The sequence below is a fragment of the Cinclus cinclus genome, chromosome Z (genome assembly GCF_963662255.1).
Source record: "Cinclus cinclus chromosome Z, bCinCin1.1, whole genome shotgun sequence".
NCBI classification, from domain to species: domain Eukaryota; kingdom Metazoa; phylum Chordata; class Aves; order Passeriformes; family Cinclidae; genus Cinclus; species Cinclus cinclus.
Genome location: NC_085084.1, coordinates 39,857,185 through 39,874,878, shown reverse-complemented (window position 1 = coordinate 39,874,878; position 17,694 = coordinate 39,857,185). Strand labels below are relative to the sequence as shown.

At 46.7% G+C, this 17,694-nt stretch overlaps 1 protein-coding gene across 1 annotated transcript; it reads right to left on the bottom strand.

Moving 5' to 3' along the window:
• Positions 1 to 239: 239 nt before the first annotated feature.
• TMEM271 (transmembrane protein 271) lies at positions 240 to 1,322 on the bottom strand. Its single transcript, XM_062513078.1, has one exon. The coding sequence runs from the start codon at positions 1,320 to 1,322 to the stop codon at positions 240 to 242; it is 1,083 nt and encodes a 360-aa protein (XP_062369062.1).
• Positions 1,323 to 17,694: the final 16,372 nt, after the last annotated feature.

Genomic DNA, 17,694 nt, shown 5'->3' with positions numbered 1-17,694 from the left:
GGGGGAGGGAAGGGGGGAAGGAAGGGGAGAGCAGGGAGGGAGGGAGGGAGGGAGGAGAAGCTTCCGCAGAGCCAGAGGCACGGCGGCACGCCGTCCGTGTCCCGCTACGTCCGCGGCGGCGGGACCATGCCGTCGGTGGTGCGAGAACTGTCCCCGAGCCCCGCGGCTGCCAAGCGCCGGCGGGCTCGCTCCCGGCTCTCCCGGCGATCCGGAGCGGGGCGCCCCGGCGGCGGTCGGCTCTAAGTGCCGTGAGCGCAGGGCTCCCCGGGGTAGATCTCCTCGTAGGCGGGGGGCTGCTCGCTGGGCAGAGGGTAGCAGTAGGGGTAGGAGGCGTTGAGCTCGGGGTCCATGGGCGAGTAGCCGGGCAGCTCGACGGAGGGATGTCCGCCGCAGTGCACCTCCACGCCGGCCTCGTCAAAGACGTGGAAGACGCCCACGTTGATGTAGGAGACGGCCTGGAAGGGGCAATCCCCGGGGCTGAGCTCGGGCTCTCCGCCGGAGAAGAGGGAGCCCTGGCTGTGGCGCGGCGCCCGCCGCCCGCCGCCGCCGCCCCTCCGCCGCCTCCGCCGCCCGCCCGCCGCCGCCGCCGTCGCCGGGGCCGCTCGCCGCCGCCGCCGCCTCCGTCCGCGCTGCTGCGCCGCCTTGTAGTTCTTGACAAGAAGCAGGTTGAGCAGGCCCAGGAGGCACTCCAGCGCGTTGAAAACGGTGGAGAGCACCAAGCCTTGCTGGTAGTCCCGCAGCTTCTGGCAGCGGAGCGCCGCGGCGGTGCCGTCGGGGGCCGCGGGTCCGCTCCGCGGGCGGGCCGCGCCGCCGGGCTGCAGCAGGCAATAGTGCGAGTACTTCCTCTCCACCAGCGACACGGTGTCGCCGTCGATGACGGCGCCGGCGAAGGCGCTCAGCACGCCCAGCATGAACACCAGCACCCCCAGAAGCAGGAAGTTCTGCCGCCCCCCGGGCGACGCCTTCTCTACCGGCCCCGACGGAGCGGCCGCCGCCTCCGCCCCGCCGGGGCCGCCGCTCGCCGGGTCCGGGTCCCCGGCCGGGGCCAAAGCAGAGGCCGGTGCCGGTGCCGGAGCCGGTGCCACGGGCGCCTCGTCGGGCGGGCGACAGCAGAGCAGCGCAGCGGCGAGCAGCGAGAGGCCGGCGGCCAGCAGCAGCCCCGAGTAGAAGGCGCCGGCGGCGGTGCCCAGGCGGAAGGGCTCGCCCTTGAGCTCGGAGCCCAGCGAGAAGCACTTGAGGCCCACGGCGGCGGCGCTGAGGGCGCAGGCGAGCAGGAGGCAGCTGGAGAGCGCGGCGCAGGCTCCCCGCACGCTCCACTTCATCCTCCGCGCCGCCGCCGCCGCCGCCGCCCCGCCGTCCGCCTCATCCTCCTCCCGCGGCCCCCCCCGGCCCCGCGGCGGCGGCGGCGCGGCGCGGCGCGGCCATGCGAGCGCGGCGCTCCCCGACGGGGCGGCTGCGCTCCGCTCCGCTCCGCACGGCAGGCAGCTGCCGGCCGCAGTGAGCCGGGCGCGGCGAGCGCGCAACGCTCCCCCCACCGCCTCCCGGTCGCCGCCGCCTCCTCGTCCCCGCCCGCCCTCTCTTATCGCGGCGGCTGCGGGGAGGCGATTAATTATGGATGGGAGCCGCGGCGGGCGGGGGGACGGAGGGGGCGGCCCACCGGGCCGTCGCGGGTGGCGGGGGCAGAGTACGACCCCCGGAGAGGCCGGGGGCGGCGGAGCTGCCCAGCCCGCCCTCCCACCCGCGGGGCGCGGGGGGCTCGCACGTCGCCCTCCGGCCGGACCCGCACCGCGGAGCGCGGCGAGGGACGCGCGGCTGGGGCAGGGGGGTTTGAACACCCCCGCGGGCTCCGTTGCCGAGGGTCGCTGCTTGTCTCCGTGTCCCTGCATTCTCTCCCTCTCTTTAATTTTATTAATTTATTTCTTAGCTCTTGCGGTCGCCAGGAGGCCGGCGAGCCTCCGTGCATCGCTGTGACCGCGTTGCGGTGTGTCGGCGGCTCTGATGCAGCCGGAGGATGGACCGAGCCCCCCCACGCCGCCCTGCCCGGCACGGGTCCTCCGTGCCCGCGGGGGCGGCGGTCCTCAGCAGCCCTCTTTCTTTGGTGCACCGCCGGTGAACCCCTGTGGGATTGCACCCCGTGGGCGGCGGGGCTCGAGGGGACGAAGAGCCACGGCGGCATCCTCGGGACGCCCCGTCCGGTAGCGCCTGCAGCGCCGGGGGTGGAAGCCGGTTTGTGGGTGGTGCTGCCAGTTGCCCCGGTAGAGGGTGGGCTGGCGGCTCCTCGGGGAGCACCTGCAGTGGCCTCCTGAAATAGAGATTGGAACCTCAGCCTCGGAGCGGGCAAGACCGGCAAAGGGGTTCTTGAGGAAGGCTGTTCGTCGCCAGTCCCTGTTTCTTCCGGGAAGCTGTAGCCTTTCAGCTCCCCCATTTTCCCTTTCTGCCGTGCGCACGCCAGCCTTGCTGGGTATTTTTAGCCGGCGCCGCTGATTAGCATTCCGGGAAGCAAGCTAGAGAGAGAAAGCAGTTTTCCAAATCGTTTTCTCTTCCTGCAGCACAAGTGCACCTGTTGGTGGCAGGAGGGGTGTGCGCGGCGTTATCCGGTGTTTAGCTTTCTGCAGAGTTGCGACTTTGCTCCCTCTGTCCCGTCGGGGTAGGCCCTGTTGGCACCTCGCTGAGGAGCAGCAGCGCTGGCTGTGATCTCGGGCAGATGGGCACAGATCTCCTTTGCAGCAGCTGACGCTCCCCGAGGGAGGTTTCTGGCCCCTGTCGGGGGTAGGGGTCCCCCCAGGGACACTTGGTGGGAGGCTGTCTTGCCTGGAGCCCAGCTCCCGGAGGCACAGTCCAGAAGCATCATTGGCTCAGTATCAAAAAATATCCATCCTGCCCCATAGGACCACACGGACAAAGGAATTTTGCTGTCCCTTGTTCCTAAAGGGCCCGTGGAACACTGAGTATATGAGAAAACACTGAAGTCCTGATCAGACTTCTTGTGTCCCTTGAGAAAGGGGCGGCTGCGTATGTCATCCCAGCCATCCTCAACTTCCTCTTCCCAGGCTGTTCCTTACCCTGAGTGTGTTGGCCTGCTGATCTGTGTCCATGTGAAGATTTTGCTATGGGACCTGTGACTTTGGCTCTGTTTGTGGTGAGTCGCTGGAATGCTGGGAATGATCTTCAGGTTCTGAAAAAGAACTCACCCCATCACTCTTAAATAGTGAATACATAGAAGACACACAGCATTTTATAAAATGCAGGACACCCACCTCCTGAGATCTCTGTTGAGCATCAAATTATTGCTTCAGAAAGCACACATAAACTCTCAATCCAGATGCTAATCCACAAGACCCTGTCAACACACTCTGTGTGGAGGTTGAGCAGATGTAGTTAGTGGGAAGTAAACACTTAATGAACTAATTATATATAGAATGGGCAAAGTGCCTTACTCCCTGACACAGAACATAAAATTACATGTGAGAGGAAAGTGTGATATGTATAACTTGATTGTCAAGACCTTAAAAATGTGAATTATTTATTGTGAATGGTAGGAACATTAATTTAACACTAAATAAATACAAAGCTGAGAAAAGTTCTAAGCCTCTATGCATCAATTTATTAATTAGTCTTTAACTTACAATGGTTAGAGTAGAAAAAGCAAACCTTCCATTGGTGGCAAATGGTTCCTTTTTTTGTACAACGCGCTTCTTGATGTTTCTTTCCTTCTTGTTTTGGCAACTGCCAGAGGTGGGCAGCAAGGCTTCTCCAGTGTGGTTCTTCAGGTGTTCCTACAGCTGTTTCAGGTGTTCAGTCTTCCTCATCTTGAATGTCATCTTCTAAAGAGAGGACCTTCCCTGTATTTGTGATAGGAGACTGATCTTTGATTACATCCCACAAAACTGTGCCTCGTGAGAGGCCAACACACAAAGTTAGATGTATAATTAATAATTCTGCTGTAGCTTTTTATTCCTCCTGTGAAGCAGCTTGCTACTGTTAACCTTTTCCAGATCTTGCCTGCTTCTCCCCAAAATACCTCTTTGTCTTCCGAACATGGTGTTCATTATGCAAAGCCAGAAGTTTCACTACCAACTTGTTTCACCATGTTACTTATTATTCATAAACTTCCTGTGTTTTGCTGCCACTCCCAATTAGCCCAGTTTTTCACCAGGTTATTTACAGCTTTGCACTGTGACACATTTTCAGTAATGGGATACTTTTGAAACACACACATACACACACACACACATACACACAGGCATACACACAGAGTATGGTCATATGTGCATATACTGCACATTGAAGGTCAGCTTCTTTGGATAACAACTCTAAATATGTTGTAATGATGCTGTTACATTAATAATAATAGACATTAGACTATAAAACATCTATATACCTATACTGAATAATTTGTTGATGACTGAATTGACTTTACTGTAAAAAAAAACCAAACGGGCTGACCTACCAATGAAAATAGAGGTCATTGAAGAGTTCTCTGGACCCCAAAGGGTAATGCTGATCACCTCAGTCCTAGCTAGTGGCCCCATCTGGTATGGTTAGGATGCCCTCTTTTGCATGTTCATGGCTGATCTATGTGTGTCAAATTCCTCAGCTGAAAAAAAAGATTATCTGTGTGCAAAAAAAATGGGAGAACTGCAAGCTCTTGGCCACATCAGTTTATCTCCTAAATTAGTTACTGCAGGTAGTTTTGAGTCTCTGACAGCTGTTTTATCACTAAGCTTTATTAGTCATTCCAAAATTTATAGGTAGTTTTCAAGAGTTTTTCTGGTGGCCTTTGGAGCATGTGTACAAGGTTTTGTAGCACAGCACCAACAGTTTCTTCACAGTCACTGTCTGGGCTTTCTGTGTGTTGCAGTGGTAGTAATTTATGGCCTGTTCCTGTCTCCAAAGACGTGTAGAAGGTCTTTGGTTCAAAGTCTTGTTTGGCTCACAGGGGAGCTGAGGGAGCTCTGCTTGTTGGGTTGGGTGCCTTGTTGGGAGTAGGCACTGCCATGACCAACAGTGTTAGCTTGCTGTGCTTACTGTGCACAGAACTGGACATTTTCAGTAACTTGCACATCAGCCTCTTTTTGTGGTGACTCAGTGGCACAAAGGACATCAGAGCTATTAATTATTTGCACTCTGGGCTTGAATTTAACGTGCATACTTGTAAAATAGATGGAGATCTTCATCTTATGTCACGAAACTGCACAGTATTGCGTTGTTTTATTGTCTGCCTCTTCTCCCACACTGTGTTTACAGTAAGATATATGTCTTGTTATTTCTGTGCCAGTTTGATAAATGGTTGTCATAGCTTTGACTATTCAGTCATGATGGCTGTGTAACCTACCATAACTTGTTCTGTTTCCTACTATTGCCCCCCCTCCCCCCATTTCTTTAGGGGACACTATGGACTGTAAACTCACTTTGCAACAATTTCTCTACATGCAGTTACTAGGAATACATTAGAAATCAGAAATTTGAATCTCTGAAGGTGAAACCCATGGTACTTCTTTCTGGTTCTTTTCCATTTACAAGGTCCACAAGCGTATTTCTGTGTGCTTGAGGCCTGCTGTTCTCTAATTTTCACAGTATTTTATGGGAAACACTCATCTCTGCAGGGAATTTGTAGAGAACACATGCTGGAAAAGGACTTACATAGGGCTACAAGCCTGGACCTAACTGGTCGCTGGGCACTGATAAAAAAACATCTGCAAATGCTGCTTCAGTGAGTGACATTTCAAATAGGGAGTGGAGAGGTTGGGAAGAAAATACAACGATTTAAAATAGAGAAAGCAAAGCCTATTCTAGAAACTGAACATGTAAGGCTTTCCTGTCAGCTGTTAGTGCTAGGAGTTTTGGAATAAGGGAGAAGGTGTTTGAGAAGTTAGGGTTATAAGAACAACAAGGTGGATTGCAGTCTAAGATCATGGTATAATTTAGGTTGGAAGGGACCATTTGAGGTAGTTAGTCAGACCTGCTCAAAGCAGGTGCATCTCTGGGGTTGGCTGGGTTGCTTGGGGCTTTTTTATACTATTTGGTACATTACTTAAACAAGGACTTTCTTACTTATGTCACAAAGTTGTTAAATTATGACAAATTTTTGGGAAACTAATAGTTTCCTAACAGCTGTTCTAATGGTGGGACTTGGGTGGTATTTTATTGTGTAGGTTCTAGGAAGGTGTTAAGTTGATAATAAAAGATTGTTGAACACTTTGCCAGCCAAAAAAGGGTCTCAAAGTCCTTCTCCTTGGGGTCCCAGATTATTTTGAAGTGTGTTTCTGTTTAGTCTTTCAGTTCAGTCTGCATATTTGATATATTCCCATATCTTTGAAATCAGAGCTGTACAAAGGCTTAAGACTGACAAATCTCTTAGCTTCTAGTTAGACCTTCAGCACAGACCTGAGCAGCAATCATACATTTGTGCTTTGTCTTCTGCTGAACAATGAATGTGCTAATAAAGATATTAAGAAGTTTGAAAGGTCTGGATGCTTTTGTGGCTTAACCCCAGCCAGCAACCAAGTAATCACTGTCTCACTCTGCCACCATTTGGACTGGGGAGAGAGCTGGAAGGGCAAAAGGTAGAAAACTTGTGGGTTTTTTGATATAAAGATGGTTTAATGGGGGAAGGAAAAGCTGCACATGCAAGGAAAGAAAAATATGGAATTAATTCACCACTTCCCATGAGCAGGTAGGTGTTCAGCCATCTCCAGGACAACAGGGCCACATTACTTGAAGAGGAACATCACTGGGAAGATGAACACCATCACTTCAGATGTGTTCCACTCGTTCTCCTTCTTCCCCCCACTTTAAATATCGAGACTGATGTGAAATGGTCTGAAATACCCCTTTGGTCAGTGAGAGTGACCTGTCCTGGCTGTGACTCCTCCAAACCTCCCAAGCACCCCCACCTTCCTCTCCAGCTTGGCTGTATGAAAAGCAGAAAAGGCCTTGGCTCTGTATAAGCCCTACTCAGCAATAACAAAAACATCTCTATATTATCAACCCTGTGTTCAGGACAAATCTGAAGAACAGCCCCATATTTGACACTGTGGTGAAAATTAACTCAATCCAGGCCAAAGTCAGCACAGCAGGGTTTATTCCATGTTTAGGGGAAGGGGAGCTAGCTTCCTAATTTGGGAGAAAAGGGTTACTTGGTTCTGTGTCCTGTAATTTAATACTGTACTCTCCAGTCTGTTGGTACAAAGATCCTGTTTGCATCTGAAGAGAGGAAGGACTGTGTGTGCTTGAGCTGAGTTGTGATAGATCACATGCTGTTCACTTATTCAAGGAGGTGTCTTGTCAGTTTCACCTACCCAGGTCCAAAAATTTAGGTACTGGGCTTAAGGAGACTCTCCTCAGAAGACGCTACACTTCTGCATTTCTGTGCACCTAAATTGCATTTCATTCAATAGCTGTTTAGTATCAGGGGCATAACTTGCTCTTGAAGGAGGGACTAGAAGTCACCTTCTAATGATTGCTCTACTAAACTTTGTTGCCTGTTGGGGTGCTTCTTTTTTAGCCTAAACAACCTTGAATTTTCTACAGAAAGAGATTTCAAGGCAGGAGTGGAGGGGGAGGGAAGGTCCCCACTCCAGCAGGACTTGTGATGCTGGGAAAGTGTACATTAGGATCTTCTTCAATTAGAATAACAGGGAAATCATTCTGCCTGGGACTGCCTTGAAAAGTCATGTGCTAGGAAAGTGTAGCTCACTTGCATCATGACTTCTTCCTTTGGCTGTATGTTGGGACAAGGAATAATCTGGCTGACTCTTGAATGTAAAGAGCATGGTGAGTCTGCCTCTATGTAATCTGCACAGATCTACAGCCCAGGAAGTGCCTCCTGCTGCTTGAGGGCTCAGTGTGGCTGTTGTCCAAATGATGCCTACAGATTCTTGCTTTTGTGGTTGAGCTGTGGCTTCTTCTGTGGCTTGGTAACAAACTGCTGTGCTAGCTGGCTGCCGCAGCTTGTTTCTCCCAGAGGTCTCAGTCCCTATCTCAGCTGCTTGCCTGGCCTTTCCCTACCTTGTAATTGCAAGTGATCCCCATCACAGTGCATCCTTTTCCATGCCAGTTGAGAACACTTTCAGATATGGGTTGGTGAGCAGTAGGCAGTGAAGCCGTACAACTGAAGAAGAAACAGACACACACTTTTTGCCCATAGCAGAAGCTGCTGAGGGAAGCTGATTCTCCATGGACACGACATGGTAGCACTGGACTTTTCTTGATTCCCTGGGACATTGGTAGACTGCTTTGAAAGGGCTGGTAAGGGGAAAATTTTGTCAGGGGACATAAACTCACTGTACTGAAGTCTGCAGCAATACTGGAAATATTTTAAGGTTAAAAAGGGGTGAAAATTGTTAGCAAATGCTGGGACACAAGGGACCTCATAAGATAGCCTAGAAATCTGCTGGTCTTGCACACATCACGTCCCCATCATGGCACCCATGAACAACTCCCACTTTTGTCTAGAATTCATTTCTTGCATGTTGGAAGATTATGCTGATCCTGACAGCTCTGGTGATTAGAAGCTGCCTGTCTCAGTGCTGTGTTTTATGGTCAGCTTGTACACATTTGTTCTGTGCCAAGATTGTCCTTTAACTTAAATGGCTCTTCTCCTTCTCTGATGTTTACTCTCTGGATGTATTTATAGACAGCAAACATACTCCATCTGAGATTTCATTTTGCTAAACAGGCCAGATATCTTTTTCTCATTCTTTTTATTTTCTCCTTTGTATTAAAAAGTGTTTATACTCTGCAGTTTGACTTCAACCCTAAGCACACAACCAGGACAGTATGCTGTATCTTTTGTGGTCTTACCAAGGCCTTGAATGATGATATTACAGCTTCCTCATCTCTAGTGGAATGCTCTTGTCCAATTATCTTAGAATTTTGATTGCTTTTTACCTGGTTTTTTTCCATAGGAGTCTATATTTGTACTCAGTGTACCTCATTCTTTGTCCTCCACCCAGCTGTGGGGCTGCCGGCTGGGGACACTGATGACCTTTCCTCTTATTTGACTGTTTCCCCCCAAATTTCTGTTATTACCTTAAGGTAATTATTTTTTTTTTCCTGATACTTCAAACTCCCTCTCTGTTGAAAACATTGTGCTTCCTGCTACTCAAAGAACCTTTTTCCTCAGATGACAGATTTTTTTCCCCCAGAGTCCTTTGTTATGTAAATCTGCCCCTCTCTGGTTTGGAGGTTTCCAGTTCTCTCCATTATAATTTTCTGTCTATTCTATATTGCTTGTTCCCTCATAGAGCCTCTATTTGCCCTTCTTTCTCATGTTAGGCTTGCTGTTCCCTTTTTCTTGACCATCACAGTTCCTTCTGCTTAATTCTCCTTTTGATTAGCTGGGTGCAAGCAGTACCTCAGCTCTAATGGGAGTATGTCACTCCTCTAGAGGAAGTCTTTCTTCATTGTATGTTTTCTGCTCTGTGCATTGACCAAAGTTAAAGATCCATGCTGCCCTATATGTCTTCAGACATGTTCTTATTTTCTTTCTTTCCCTCTGTCATGGCTATATATTCATATTTGAATTTGAGGTGTGTTTGTCAGGGACTCTTTTTCATACTCAAGAATGCTGTAAAGGATGCCTAATCTTCTCATCTGCTGTTGATGCCTACAAATTTTTATGGTCTTCCCATTACTGCTATGATTTCAGACTTTTGCTTCTGGCATTCATTTTCAAAAGCATGAAAGAACCTATCACTGCACTTAGAACTTAATTTCTGTTTCTAGATCCCTTAATTCCTGCCTATTGACTCTTTAAATTTCTCACTCAGTTGTCAAGGTAATTTTTTCTTCAGTTGCTATGTCTGAGAACTACAGTTCTTTCCCTAGATCAGATCCTACTGGCTTTATTGTAGGTCTGTGTTGTGAGTTGTCCTTTCCATGATTTTGTAGGCAGTGGTCTTCTCTGATGGCAAAAAACCTTGGACAAAGTTGCAGGTTTCAAAGATGAAGTGCTGCATGGGTAATTATTTTTCCTTGGCTAGGAAAAACTCATCTGAAGCCTAGGAGCTGACAGCTAGGGAAAACTGATTGATATGAATCCATCATGTACTCCAGTTTTGCTTTGGAGGAGAAAGACTGGTTTTAGGTGCATGAAATCCATTTCCTATAGGAATCACAGTGAGTGAACACTTAAATATAGAATATGTTGGTATTACATTGCCATAGGCCTCGGTAAGGGGGTCTGAAGTATCTTCTAGCCCTTACCACCTTCCTGGGAACATGTTGAACTGATTTTGTCTTGAGCAAGCTCTCAAGGCCCAGAAAGGTGGGATGAAAATCCTGCAAAGAATCAAATACCTCCAGCTCTTTACTGAGGATGTGGTCTGACTCCCCTTTCACCTCATAAGGGTCTTGCTAAATCAGAAGCCTGTGCTGTATCCCACCATTACTGTTTTGTAAAACAATTCATCTGGCGATAGTTTTGATGTTACTTGTTCCCTTCTCTGAAGCTCATCCCAGCAGCTCTGAGCCTGCTTCCTTGGCAGTCCCAGTCGAGGTGGCTGTGCTCAAATACGTAGTTTTTTTCTGATGCAGGACATGAGGAAGTGGTTTTGTTAGATGTTTTGGACCTGACCATTAGGTCATCAGTTGCATCTCCTCTGGTGACCCAAAGCAGGAGCAACTTGCTGACAGAGTCAGGATAGTGTTTGTTGGCCTCTTTGTCCAGATGATCTGGCAGTGACTTTTTTGTGTTAGCCCGTGGGGACTGCAGAGCCCAGTGCCCATCTGCAACGCGGGTTTGTGCCTGCGGGCACAGCTGGGTGGTTAGACCCATGGAGTAGGGCTGGAATGAGGAAGGTGGTGGGTTTCTTTCAGCAAGTGAGCGTGGGGAGAGAAGGGAGTCAAGGGCAGCCCCTCACAGCTACTATCAGAAGGAAGGTGTGAGCAGTTGTTGCTCTTCAACTGTTGGCACTCTCTGCTTTTGCTTTCGAGCATATCTGTTATGTTTTTTCTTTAAAACTTCATCACAGTGTTCCCTATTATGTGTGCTGCTTGTAGTTATTAAACATACTTGTTTTGAGATAACTCTCTGCAATATGTTACATACATAATTAGGTATAATTAACTTCAATTAACCATATTAAGCTTTGCAACACTTATGCTGTATTTTGAAGCTGGCTTATGACTAACAAATCCACATTTGCAGGTTCAGGTTATACAAACTCATCCATATTCCAGGTGTACACTTTTTCCTTTCAATATTGTGCCTTTGAATCCAATAATTTGTTGTTCAGTTGTCTGCATAATTAACTTGAGGTTGTAGGACTCTGAGTGCAGGATCCTCACAGTGCATCATTGGTGCTTTTCACATGATGCTTCTGGGAGATGCTGATCATGACAACATCTCAGTGTCTATTTTACAGCTCTTAACCTTGCCAAAGCTGGTTAGATGAGTGTGTGCTATGTTTGACAAAGGCCCAAGTGCCACACATAATCAATAAGTCTTCACCTTTCTGATTTAACCACTGAGCCAACATTTTCGCTTTTATTCTTTTTGAAATCTGCCTGTCCTTATTTTTTCCTTTTAGTATTAATCTTGTTGCTTTTGTTAGTTTTGTTGGAAAGTGCTCTGAAGTGTCATGCATTATGAAGTTATAGAGAATATTTGATTGATTGAAAGACAAATGCAGTTTGGCAATACGAGGAAGATGCAGTTTATGTGTGAGGAGCATACTGTGGCATCATGTGGTAGTCTCTGGTGCCCAGCATCCTGCACCGCTCATGAAGTGAAATTGGCATCTTCCTTTGCAGCTCAGCCCATCATTTGACTCTTGGTGCCATAGGTGCTGGCTGACACATTTCTCATCATTTTGCCTCTCAAAGAACAGCTGGAAACAGTGAGACTGCTAGTGTAGGTTGCAAGGTCTGCCCTGTGTCTTGTTGATGGAAAAGAGGGGGCACACACACAGTAGATGCCAGAAGTGCTGACACTGGCAGAAAGAGGTCTCTTTTCTGGCCTTCATGCAAAATGGTTTCTTGACATCTGCAAAACAGTTCATCACTACCCCATTTTTTAAAGCTGTGTGGTTATTAATTTGCTTCAGGTTATAATCAAGCTGTCACTTATTTTAATGGCCCTTGGATCAGACAGGCCTGAGTTTGTTTTTTTTTTTATGGCTTCCATTACAGTGTTAATTAACTTAGCGTGCAGATTTAGCTATGAAACTCAGAGATTTCATTTAGTTTTCATAATTTAATTGTGGAGACATGGTAGTAAATGCAGATGAGAGGTTATGTGCAATTAATGTTGACCCAGGACAACTGAAATGTCAGACACTTTTCTCTGAAGACTCACTAGGAAATCCAATGTGTTAACTATTTATTTTGTGGTGTGGAGTTTTCAAACAACCTTGGTTCTGGCCTATTCTTCTTGAAGTTGTACCCTTTCAAAAGTCAGGATTATGTGGAACCTTGATGTCTGTAAGTGCAGTGCCAACACAGAAAGCCAGAAAATCCTGTCACTTGGCAATGTTAGTATCACTGTTACCTCCTGCAAATTTTAATCAAAAATTCTGAACTACAAACAGAATTAGCCTCTGTGTGGATGTGGGTACATGTATAACGGCAGTTAGGAGATTGTTTTGTTTTCATAGATTTGAAAGGTATTTAACTTGGAGTTGTTGATAAACAGCTCATGGAAAATTTGGGGAGAGAAATTATTTTATCACAGCATTTGGTAAACTTTTGCCTGACCTGAAAGGGTCCATGCAATGATGGGAAGGGGGGTTAGTTTCCATGCTGACCTTGTCCTTGGAATGGCTTGGAGTCTGAAAGTTAGGCTGACTGCCAGAAGATGTATTGATACTGGTCTCTTGAAATCTCCCTCCAGAGAAATGGCTCAAAGAGGCACTGGGATTTGTCCTGTAAGTGGCAAAAGCTACCAATTGACAAAATGAGTAGCGTGTTGTCATATCTACTGGTGACATTAGTAGCCACTGGTCCGAGGCAAAACTTCCAGTCTGTCTAGATACGTTCCTGGGGAGCATGTGGCTTGATGCCTTATAGAAACGATGTTATTAAAATTGCCCAATAACAGACTGGCAAGTATCTGCTCTAGATCATTCAGGTGGAGCTGTTCCTGCTGAGGTGCCTCTTTAGACTGCTGTTCTGAAAGGCTGTACTTTTTGGTTATATGTGAAATTTCAAGAAATGAAAAGTCTTTGCTCTGCTATTGCCCTGATGTAGATGAAAGATGAACTCTCCTGGCTAGGTTCATCCTCAGGCCTTTGGGATGGCCCATCACCTAGAGAACTTCAAAAGGTGCTTATCATAGCACCTTCTAGAAACAGTGAGGGAGGGCACTAGATTTTTCCTTTGGTGCAGCACTTAAATGTGAATTTTAAAGCTATGTATCCTTTCTACCCATTCATTTAATCTGCTATACAGCTCAGCCTTGCAGGACAGGGCACTGAAGGGCAGCAAAAAGTCTGTACCTGAGCAAATGATGTCAGTACAGGGGATCCACAAGGTACACTACATTCTCACAGCCTCACCCCCTCCCTCATCTTATATGGGCTTTCAGAAAAGATAGGGGAAAAATGCAATCCCTTCCCTCCCCACTCCCTCCCATGTTTTTTAAGACAGCCTGAAAGAAATGAAATTTGGAGCAGAGTGATAGCTGAGCCTGAGTTTATTGCCATTTTCAGAGCATTGTCTCTCCGTGTGAAGAGCTGAGAAGCTAGGCTGGGACAAACAGCCTCTAATTGCTGCTCCAGCTTCTCCTGGAAACGTTCCATTTGGTCTATGAAGGGAAAAGCTGTATGGGCAACTGTCTCTAAGCACTGGCCCCAGACTCTGTTTGTTACACAAAGAAGAAAATATGCAGCTGCCTAAGATCATTTTGATGGCGTGCTCTGCAGCCCATGTGCACACTTTAGCTGCTTCACCTGCTTCAGGGCATCTGACAGTGTTGAGTTACATGTGGTGACTCAGAGGGCTTTCCCTTGATGGCACATAAAAGTTCACTTGCACAACATCAGCTTACGTAAAAGTTTGAGCTATTTTTGTTCAAGTGCATTGCCATACATTTTTAGACTTGCTAAACATCATGCACACTCTGTTTGCCAAATCTACCACGTTGCTACTTCCAGTGAGAGAGTTTCAAAATCCCTGTGAAGCTTTTAGGGACTGCAGTCGTGCAGCATGCTCTGTGAACACAGCCATATTGCTTCTGCATCCAGATCTCAGGGGCCAAGCCACGGATTTGTGCATGGTGTGGTTCCCACTTTCTAAAAGTTACAAAAAATACTAAAAATGTCTAATGCATGAACTAAAGTTTGGATTTACAATGTATTGAAATATACTAGGATGGATCCTTGTAAATTTTAGCTGTTAAAACCTTCATGATGTGAGTGTACTTAGTCTTTGCCACTGTACAGTGCTAAAACTGTACATATCTTTGCCTTTTCTTCTTTGTTCTCCTCTTCATTCATGGTCCATTTCACTATGCATTGGCTCCTGCGTCTATTTGGTCAGTTGCTCAGAGTGCCTCTGTGTCTTTTTCAGCAAAAACTTCTAAATCTGATTCAGTGTCCCTGAATCCATCTGCCAGGCCTCTGGACATACTTATTTCAACAGGTCTGCTGGAACATTTCCTTTTCCTTTTCCTTTTCCTTTTCCTTTTCCTTTTCCTTTTCCTTTTCCTTTTCCTTTTCCTTTTCCTTTTCCTTTTCCTTTTTTTTCCTTTTTCTTTTCCTTTTCCTTTTCCTTTTCCTTTTCCTTTTCCTTTTCCTTTTCCTTTTCCTTTTCCTTTTCCTTTTCCTTTTCCTTTTCCTTTTCCTTCCCCTTCGCCTTCCTCTTCCAGTTCTAATTCAGGAGCCATCTTTCTATGTTGGGAAAGAGGTTTGCTTATGCTTGTATTTTTTCTGTGCCTTATCTCTCTTGAAATTAAAATGGGAATGCCTGCATGGTTTTGGTTTATGTTTTTAAACTATTATTATTATTATTATTATTATTATTATTATTATTATTATTTAGTGACAGTGGAATTGATGTAAAAAATATTTTCCCAATGTAGAATTTTTTAAGAATTTATTTGTTTGTTGCTCCTTGCTGTGTCCCAGGACACTTTGAAAATAAGACTTTTTTTCAAGAGTTTTGTCCTGCAGGGAATATTTATATACATCATTTTGCAATAAACCCAAACAATTTTCTCATTAGCAATGCCGTCTGAAAAAGTAAAGTAATTTCTCCTGTGGCTGTATTAGGGACACTGTGCACTTGAAGTAGTGGAGAGGAAAAAAATGTTTCAAAAATAAGATTCAAGATTAGCACCATGTATAAGAGTAACATCATGCACTCTAATCAAAGTATTGAAATTAGCCTTTTCATCATACCATATTTATTGTTGTAATTTGCTTTGGTGGCATTTGGTGTTGGTGCATGAAGTATGAATGTGCTTGCTGCATGCACAGGCACAAGGTAAAAGGATTTAATAGAGCCCATTCATATGAGGAGAACCTGAACCAGACCAGGTTCATGAGTGGTATTAGGTGAAAGCAGCACTAAAGTAGCTCAAAGGGGCTCTAAATGCTTCAGAGAGGTTCATGTTCAACAGGGGAGATAATCTGAGGCTCCATGCATGGAATCTGTTGCAGAATTTATTGGATATGCACCTTTATGCTGGCAGAAAGTCCCCAGAACTTCAGCAGCTAGAAGAGGAAGGAACTTGCATGGATCATTGCTCCCCTGTCTTCAGAGCTCTGGTGTCAGTACATCCAAGTCTGGGTTTCCTCATAGTGAAGTGCTTGCGGATCATAACAAACAGAGCTGCTAGAATGAAGTCTCTGTGCTCCCAGTTCCATCAAGGCTGTAGAGAAGCCAACAGTCTCCTCTGTTAATATTCTGCACCTGGCAAATACATGCCACTGGAGTCAGTGCTGCAAAGCAAGCAGAAGTGGTGTGTGTCCATCCAGGTAACTTCGGGGAGAGAGGGAGCGGAGCTAAGGGAACGAGTCATGTCATTAGCAGCACACAAAGACAGTAACCACCAGTGGTCTGCAGCACTGGTGGAGGTGGCACAGTAACTGAGCCAGCAAAACTATCAGCAGCCTTGGATAGTAGTCTCCCATTAGTCGGTGCCTTGTTCCCATCCCACTAATGCAGTTCAGAGACAGCTAGAGATGCAGCATCTGTGTGTGGGTGAGGAGCTCTGCAGGGAAGCCTATGAACTCCAAAGGGCAAATAGAGGCTGCTTATGTATGTATTTTCCTTTTTGCCTCTCAAAAAGGTTATAGGGTAGATTTTGGGTTGCTGATGGTTTTGCTTGGGTGCAGTTCTTGAGACTTATGCTGTTTTCCACAGCAGGATGTCCATTTCTGTCCTGTTAGTGTGTCCATTATCACAGCATCAGATATTTGCCGTGAGCAAAGAACAGGGCTAATATCTGTTTTGTGTGTGTATCTTTCCTTGCTCTGTTCCCTGGTGGGGAGATCTCCGTGGTGGTTTATTAAATAGCTGATGTTCTATGTGCTTGTTCCTCTCCAATGAACTCCAGCAATGGAGACGGAGTTTATAAAAGAGATAGCATCTTTTCTCAGTTGTTTGTCTCCTACTCTGCCCATTTGTAAGCGTTTAGCATCGACAGGCTCTACAGATGTGTCGCTATTTCTGTAAGATGAAATCTCACAGTCAGACAAATGTCAAAACCTAACACTTGCTCTCTCTGTGCTGCAAGAGACTTCCCGCTTATGATGTACAGAGTGGTGACATCTCATCTCCAGAGCTGCATCTCCTCAAAAGTTGGGATGGACAAAGAACTCTATGGATCAGAGCAGGTATTCCTCAAAAACATTTTCAGTTTTATTTCCCTTTTGGTAAAAGGATATACTTCACAGTGACTCTCTGAAGCTCACTTTTTAAAATTTTATTTTATTCTTTCACGTGGGCACCATCATTCCAGTCATTGTTGCAGCCTCTGACTTATGAATATGCTTAACTTGCAGGGAGTATTCTGCCCGTTTGGAGGCCAGAACAAATATTCAGGAATACTGTCAGGATTTTTTTTCCTGGACTGTATCACTTGTGTCATAGTCTGGGAAGTGTCCAGCACACCAGCTCACAGCTAAAATGCTGGGCATTGGCCTGGGAAAGGTACGTGCATGAGTGATGTACCTTTTCAATCTCAGATTTTGTCTTCAGTGAGGCATACACATGGGATTAGGAGCTGAAATAAGAAGTATAACTCTGAAATAAGGGATATAACAAAAAGAGGAAAAAACTGCACTAAGGGGAGTTAAGGATGAAGAGGGGAGATAAAAGTAGCAAAAAGCAGGCATTTTAGGCAAGAAATGATGCCACTGAGAGTGACAGACACCTAATTTAGTATTTAACGGTGAACAAAAGGTGCTGGAAGACTGAATTTCTACATGTGGAAAGATAAGGTGCCTGGACTCTGTGCTTGTCCTCTCATTTATATTCAGAATAAGCTGCTGCGAGTTCTGGTTTTCCAGTCCCATAAAGCTCAGGAAACTCAGAAGCTGGTGCTGGTCAGAGAGAATTGTGGATCTAGACATGGTGCAGCAGGGTCAGTAATGGAAGAACAATTTGATGGCTACCCTGGACTCTCAACTGCAGATAGTGCTATTTTTTTTTCCCTTCCATTTGGGGACTATTAGAAAAATGTGGAAGTACAGCTCCACTTCCTACTCTTCCCTACATCTGATAATTCCTTACTCTGTATGCAAAACC